The sequence below is a fragment of the Gavialis gangeticus genome, unplaced genomic scaffold (genome assembly GCF_001723915.1).
Source record: "Gavialis gangeticus isolate Ggan-Ray unplaced genomic scaffold, GavGan_comp1, whole genome shotgun sequence".
NCBI classification, from domain to species: Eukaryota; Metazoa; Chordata; order Crocodylia; family Gavialidae; genus Gavialis; species Gavialis gangeticus.
Genome location: NW_017729032.1, coordinates 50,491,002 through 50,498,674, shown reverse-complemented (window position 1 = coordinate 50,498,674; position 7,673 = coordinate 50,491,002). Strand labels below are relative to the sequence as shown.

General features: G+C 41.4%; 1 protein-coding gene across 1 annotated transcript in view; it reads right to left on the bottom strand.

Annotated features, from left to right (window-relative positions):
* The window catches only part of FRY (FRY microtubule binding protein), a 480,115-nt gene that overhangs the window by 226,249 nt on the left and 246,193 nt on the right, over positions 1-7,673 (bottom strand). Inside the window, exons 25-28 of the mRNA XM_019523795.1 lie at positions 6,358-6,449; positions 5,964-6,136; positions 1,812-1,972; positions 342-452 (exon numbers count right to left, since the gene is read on the bottom strand). Of these exons, the coding sequence (XP_019379340.1) occupies positions 342-452; positions 1,812-1,972; positions 5,964-6,136; positions 6,358-6,449 (537 nt within the window). The remainder of the gene's footprint in view (positions 1-341; positions 453-1,811; positions 1,973-5,963; positions 6,137-6,357; positions 6,450-7,673) is intronic.

Below are 7,673 nucleotides of genomic sequence, written 5' to 3'. Positions count from 1 at the left end.
GAGTGGCCAAAATCTGGAATGGGCTCCCAAGGGAGGTGGTGCTCTCCCCTACCCTGGGGATCTTCAAGAGGAGGTTAGATAGGCATCTGGCTGGGGTCATCTGAACCCAGCACACTTTCCTGCCTATGCAGGGGGTCAGACTTGATCTATTGAGGTCCCTTCTGACCCTAACATCTATGAATCTATGTTCATTGTGATTGAACAATGGATACATCCTGTTTTTTCCTCAAAGTAATAAAACAAATCCAGCTACACTATCTGCATTTGCAAAGTGGATTGCATTTAACAAGTACAGAATTTGAAATAACTTCTAAACTAGGCATTATTAATGAGGTACTCACACGTAAATCTTGGCAAGCTAGAATGTTATCAAGCCATTTGTAGAGATAGCCATCAGGAGAAAGACCCACATTGTCAAATACAGGGCCACAGCAGAGTACAGCTGACATTGCCTGGTAATACAAGGAAATGTAGTAGTTACACAACTGTGTAATGTATATGAAGGTATTTAACAGATTTCTTCATACCTGCAAGACATTTGTATTTATATTTAAGGCAAAAAATAGTGGGGATTTTTTTGCCGGATTTCTACATGTACACTGATCTAGAAGTTAGTTTCATTAATTAAGGTGCTGAATTAAATTTTTAAAGCACCTAAATACTTGGTATTAGCCAAGTTATGAAATTTATTTTATTTCACCCAATCTTTTATATTGAGATTATAAAATAATTAAAAATAAATTTATGTTTCAAATGCAAATTCTCTGTCAAAGTTGAAACTGATTTACTAAATTGTTTTGTCATTTGATGAAACATATATTGGTAAACAGGGCATTATTTTTCCTGTTTACTTGACTGCTTGATTGTAATACTTACAGCTGAAACAGAAGATGTAAACTATTGAGCTCATCTCTATGTAAGAATAGGAAATAATCCTTTTGAAACAGGATGTACCTAATACTGAAGTGGTATTACACTTGAACTTGTGTCTGACCTCTTGGTCTTTTTGAATAAGGAAGAAAATAACAAAAGAAAAATGCATGGGCAAAAAAGCAGCCAGCCATGAAAAACAGTGGTAAATCAGTGATGCTCAGCCTTTTGGCACTACAGGCCAGATGGGTGGTGCAGAGCCATCTGTAGGCTGGACCAGGCCACCTAAAGGCCAGATCACGCCATGGTGCCTGATACTGCCTCCTCCCAGCCCCAAGTGCCAGGATTGAATCCCAGGGGCCTAGCACTGCCTGCTCCTGCCCTCTGGGATTGGGCTGCAGGGGCTGTCACTTTTCCCTTCTGTCCCCCATGTGTCAGACTCAGAATCCAGGGGGGTGGCATTTCCCCCTCCCCTTCTTGTGCCAGAGTTGGATTCTGGGGGGCTTGCATTGCCTCCTCCCCACCCCTTTGCACTGGGTTTGGGCCCTGGTGCTGCCCCTGCCTGGCCTTGTGCACTGGGATTGGGCCCCAGATTCAGTGTACAGGGTCCAGAGCAACCCACGGGTCCAGAAATTTGGCAGTGGGGGAGCAGTGCCATTGCTCTCCTGCCACCAAACTTCTAGATGCAGTGAGAGCTCCATGGGCTGGATATGGCCTGCAGGCTGATAATCTATCCCTTCTGTAGATCATAAAAACAGAAAAGTAAAGCTTCTTTTGATTATATGCATATATATGTACACATATAAAATCTAATTAACAATAATTATAAGTAAAAGGAAATAATGGTTATTATTTTTCTTTCTTTTGAACTTAAATACCATTTCTGTAACCAGCATTACTGAATAGATAACTTTTAATGGAGAAATGAAAACATGTTATACCTTTAATGCACAGTACTGGTATCTTGTAATCTGGTGATTTCTGTCACTATAACGATCCAGTGGTGTAAACATAATACTGAAAGGTCCAGCCCATTGACTAAACAAGATGAAAAGATGGTGCCTCAAACTTTGCTGAGGGAAGAGGAATCTCCTATGATGAACTAAATGAATGAAAATAAAATCAGTTATAGTTTCCTAAAGCAAAACAAACACAGCAGAAATGAAGAATCAGTGTCCTCTCCCTAAGGCAGTAATGCTGATTCAAGGACTTCCTACCTCCATGAATAGAAAGTTTTAATTTATATTTGCAGATATATTTATTCGAAAATAACTAAACCTCTTTTGGTTATCCTAATGCCACTAATGAGACACCCTTTATTTTCAAGAGACTTAAAGTTTAAGCAAATATGTGTTTATATAAACATGTTGAGCCAAATCCAAATCTGCCTCTTAAGAGGCGCTTATGGAGTTTTTGGCATTTAAACAACTAAACACAATTCTAATCCACTCTATGCAGCAGCCACCAAGCATACTCAGAGCGGTTCCAGTGAAGCTTCTATTTTTCAGTTATGCCTCTGCTCCCAGCTTGTGTTCCCAAGGTTACATATTTTTTATTTAATAATCATGGGGTAAAATTCATGAACAGTATCAGCCCAGTACTCAGGCTCACCTAAACCAATGGCCTCTGCCACTAGGCCACAGGATCACAGTCCTTGCATGCTCTCCTTCTGGTACTATGATTCTTTTCCTCTTGCCTGCCCGGTGGCCCACTTCAACAGGAGAGGAAAAGGGTATGCTTTGCCCTGCCCTATCTATGGCCTGATGTTTAGGGCACATTGCTGGGAAGAGGAGATAAATGTTCAAACTTCCTCTGGCTGAGAAGGGCCTAAGACTTAGTTCCCTCACACTCCGGGTTAGCACCCTATTCACTAGATTACTAAGCTAAAAGGTTGGCTGGTGTCCTCCTTCTGTTTAGAACTCTTCCTCAAAGTAGGATGGATCAGAGCTGCTTACAGGATCTTTCTTTACTGAAATGTGAGGTGATAGTGATGTTCTTTCCAAGTGGATTAGGATTGGTGATGGCTGCCTAGGATCACAGTAGGAGAGCAATGTTCCTATGGAGGATGGATCAGGACTGGTCTTTGGTGGTGCACTATGTTTCCTATTTAAAGAATAGATCTCTCTGTGAGGATGTGGATTGCTTACTAATGCAGGACATGTACATTTCATGTTAGTTGTGGGAAAGCTCAGAGGTGAATTTGGATTTGGCTGCTGCATTTGTGAACAGCTAACTTCAGAATCAGGATGTTAATAAGGGGAGCTCACTGCTTCATACATTCTTTTTATGGTCAACTTTTGCTTGTTTATTTTTGTTCCAGGTCTTTCAATATAAGCCCTAATGATGGTTATGTATTACCCTACTACAATAGCAGGTCTGGGCAGAAAATAAAGCAATCCTATGATATTATTTCCTTATAAGGAGGTATGTTATGTTGACTGATATGCTCAGACACTTCCTAAGCAAAAGGAACATATCCGCTAATTCTAAAAAAATATATATAAAAAATTAAGACTGTTTAGCATAGTTCTAAATCCTCCAGCACAAAATGGTGGGAGACAGAATGTCTGAAAAAGCTGAAAGGCACTAAGGAGAAACTAAATTAACAGGGAAGAAATTACCATTTGCTAACATTTTCTAAGCCAGCACAGACAGTAGGAATTTCAGATAGAAATACCCAATAATAGATAAGCATAGAGCAGAAACTCATTCTGTGGAGCTGAAATAAATGAGACAAGATACTTCCTAACCTAGTAAAAAGGGAAAATCCATCTGAGAAGAAATAAGGAACAAGTTTAAACACCATCTTAGCCTAATAAAAACATTTCACCTGAAAGTACCCATCTCCTTGCTGCTTCTACTCCAGCAGTAGGGTCAGCACACTAACAAATTGCTGGACTCATGATACCTTTGACTACTAGATAGGAAGGGGGATATAAAATGGATACTCTGAACCCACACATGCGTGATTAAAAAAGACATTTAAGGTTAATTAGAAAGAGGCCGGGCACATTACTAACAATGGACTCTTTCCCCACAACTCCAAAGAATTAGGTGATACCCAAAAGCATAGTTTAACTAGCCAATAAAACCTCAATATTTAAAGTAACTAAAGAAGACTGAAGCTGCCACAATGAAAATGACTTTGTCCAGAGTTAAGTGGTATGTATGGTTTTGTTAGTTCTTGACATGCTTTGACATCTGCTGGTTAATAGAAAGATAACTGTCTATTCATAATCAAATGTTGAATTATTTAAAACACACATCAGTCATCGTTGGCTCTTTGCAGGACATCCAAACCAGCTGTTTCATTGTGCTCAATTCACATCACTACGCAGTACATATTAGACTATGAATGCAACAAAAATATAAGTAAAAAAGAAAAACTTTACAACTATTTACTGCTGAATAACTCCAATCCTGCATTTGGGACAAACATAAGGAGGGGAATGAGAAAAATAAAGAACTGAGTAAATTATCCATCGGTAACAGCTAACACATTGGCTCCATGCAAATTAATGAGAATTTTCCTACTCATTTGAATGGGAGAAAAATCAGATTTTGGCAGTAGTGTAACTTGCAGTAGGTGAGCAGGGCACTGGCTCTGGGTGCTAGCTAAATAGAGGCACCAGAACTGCACCCCCACTTTCTGTTAATTCTTTGTCCTGGCAGCAGTTCCACAGTGTTGCTCTTCCAGTAGCAGCTGGGTACACCCACACCATGCTGCTACTGTAGGAGCAACAGCTGGGGTGAGTATATCATGCTACGGCTGTGGCAACAGCAGCCAAGGACTGCTTTGAGGCCTCAGAGTGGATAAGCAAACTCTGCTCGTTATGCCTCTGAGTATGAGTGCTCTTTTTTTGCTCATCTATTAGGTATGTGATATACTTATACCTGAGAACAACCAAACTTGAAACCATCTAGCTCTGAATATTGCTGTCCTATGTTAACATTTGTATTCACTGCTCATTTCTTCATTTTCTTACTTTGCCTCCTTCTTGTTACCCAGTAGAAATGCTGTTGTTACTTGTTATAAGTAGGGTTACTATACATCCTGGTTCGGCTGAGGGAGTCCTGGATACTGTAGGCCATCCCCATGTCCCATCCAGTTGTTGAAAATTGAAACAAAAATCCCATAATTGGCTGCTGCAGGCTGTGGCAGGTGGGTAAGTGTGTGGGGTGCAATCTGGTGGGGAGGCAGAGTGACATAGTGTGTCAGGAAGGTAGGAGGTGGGTAGGCACTGATGCTGCTGTCTGCATGTGCCCAGCCTGGCTCCTCCTGAGCAATGACTGGAGGCAGAGTGGGTGGTTGGTGGGCTGGGTTGGGCACCACTCTAATCTGCCTGCCTTGCTCTCACACAGCAGCAGCAGCAGTGGTGCCTGCCCACCTGTATGCCTGGATCACCATGCCTCCGCACCAGACTGCACTCTGCACCCATGCCCACCTGCCTCTGCCTGCAGCAGTGCCATTGACTGGGGGTGGGATGGGGAAAGACAGCGTCCTGGATTTTCTTGGAAATAATATGGTCACCCTAGTTATAAATAATCTGTGATCAGAAATGTTTAAGGAGAGAACGAGCCTCCAGCAAGATTTTAGTTTCTAATGGTTAGGAAGGAGGCCTTTAGGCTGATCTTTTAATTTTTTTTTAAGAAGTGTACACTGCGCCAAGGAGGAGGCTATCAGTAGCTGTAAAAAAGGGGGGACAGAAGTTTTGCTGACATGAGGCAGAATTCTAGAGGCTAAGGCAAGTTTTCCATTATATGTTTAAACTTAAATGTTTTTCCAGCCACCAACAGAATGTTTTCCTTTGCTATGGCCTGAGTTCCCAGGAATTTAATGAAAACTTTGACATTTATTTCTAAACTGAGTAAGATAAGGGCCTATGAGGAAGAAACCTGGAGCTGAGACAGGCTGTCAAACTCCTTTGTTGCAATTAGAAAGAGAAGAATCTTATGTATGTGTGCTGCAGCCTTCACCAAGCTTTGTGATGTCTCCTGTTTTCATTCCTGAGAGAATTCTGTGTTCTGTTAACGATATTCCCTTATAGTTACTACACAAAAACCTAAAGAAGAAAGCCAATTTGACAGCATACCTGGAACACACTGAATCAAGTTAGCAATCATGGCGCTGAAGTGTGCTCTCATGTCCTTAAGAATTTCAACTTCTTTATCATTTTCAGCCTCCAGCAGCATGCGGGTCAAATCAACATACTCTAAAAACAAGGCTCCAAGGGCTAAGGTATCCCTCTCTAAGGCTCCATTTGTACTAATATAAAGAAAAGTTCAAAATTAATATGACAGGTATAGTTCATTTAGCATGTAGTACACCAAATTACAGACTTAAAGACAATCAGAAGTTTTACAGAAGCATGTCAAAAACATATTCTGTATATTTTCCAATACCCTAGTGAAGCTACTAAATAAATTACCTATCGGCACGCCCAGTGGAAATTCTTCCACTTACAAATACCATATTATTAATCCTACCTGTCACTTATAACACCAGCATCAGCAAGTAATTCAAAAATTCGCAGTAACTGCAGTCTTAGAAGATCTCGGCGCTCACGGCGTTTCTTATTCTAGGTTTTAAGCAAGAAAAAAATTATGAATACACACCCAGATACTGACATTTAAAAAAAGTCTTTGCAAGCCTGATCAAAGCAGCTATATTCAGTAGTGTGACTAGCGGGGGAGAGATGGAGAGCCACCCTCGGCACCAAGTTAGGAAGGACACCAGAATTGCTCCCTGCCCCCATGAAGTCCATGCCTTGGCAGCATGTATCCCCTGCAACCCACACTCCCTCCCCACACTCTCCTGCAGGGTATGTCTCAGGTAGCAACTCTGATTGTTACACTACTAGTCATGTTTAAGAAAGGCAGGATATAATAGTTTATATGAGTAATGATGGAGTATTACCTCCTAATACTGGTACTCTTACACAATAACATGAGCATAGTTATAGGCATGTTCATATATGTGATTTTCTTTCTAACAATTCTTTGTTCTAATAATTCTTTGTTTGAAGAAACTCTTTGTAGCCAAATAAGTCCTTGAGGGGAAAAAACAGGCAAGCAACTCTTGAAATACTGAAACAATAATATATAATTATTCAAGTTTTGGTGCCAAAATTGTATTTTTTTCAGGTGCTGGGATATTATATGATGTTCAGAAATGTGGTCTGTCTCTTAACTCCTTGAAAGTGAGCACAAGTAGTACAACTGTGTTAATCTGAGGGTATGTCTATACTGGTATAGTTAAAGACAACATTCTATCTCCAACAAAGTTAAGGCCTTGCCTATATAGGAATGTAATGTTGCACTAACTGAAATGACAATATTTACTTGATTCCAAGATGAGGTCACCCTAGAATTACCATGAGGGGAAAAGCCCCTCATCTTGGAATTGAGTATGATGCAGTGAGGAGACAGGCAGAAGCTGCAGCTCTGGCCCTAACCCTGGGGCCATCTTACACCTGGAGCCACAGCAGCTGCCTGCCCTCCCCACCACTGCCTCCACTGGGGCTGGGCCAGAACCAGAGCAAGCACATGCTCCATAGTTTCATAGTTTCCAGGGTTGTAAGAGACCTGAGTAGATCATCCAGTCTGACCCCCTGCCATGGCAGGAAAGAGTACTGGGGTCAAACAACCCCAGCAAGGTGTACATCTAACCTCCTCTTAAAGACCCCCAGGGTAGGAGCCAGCACCACTTCTCTTGGAAGTTGGTTCCAGATCCTAGCCGCCCTGACTGTGAAGTAGCGCCTCCTGATATCTAGCCCAAATCTACCCTCTGCCAGCTTGTGACC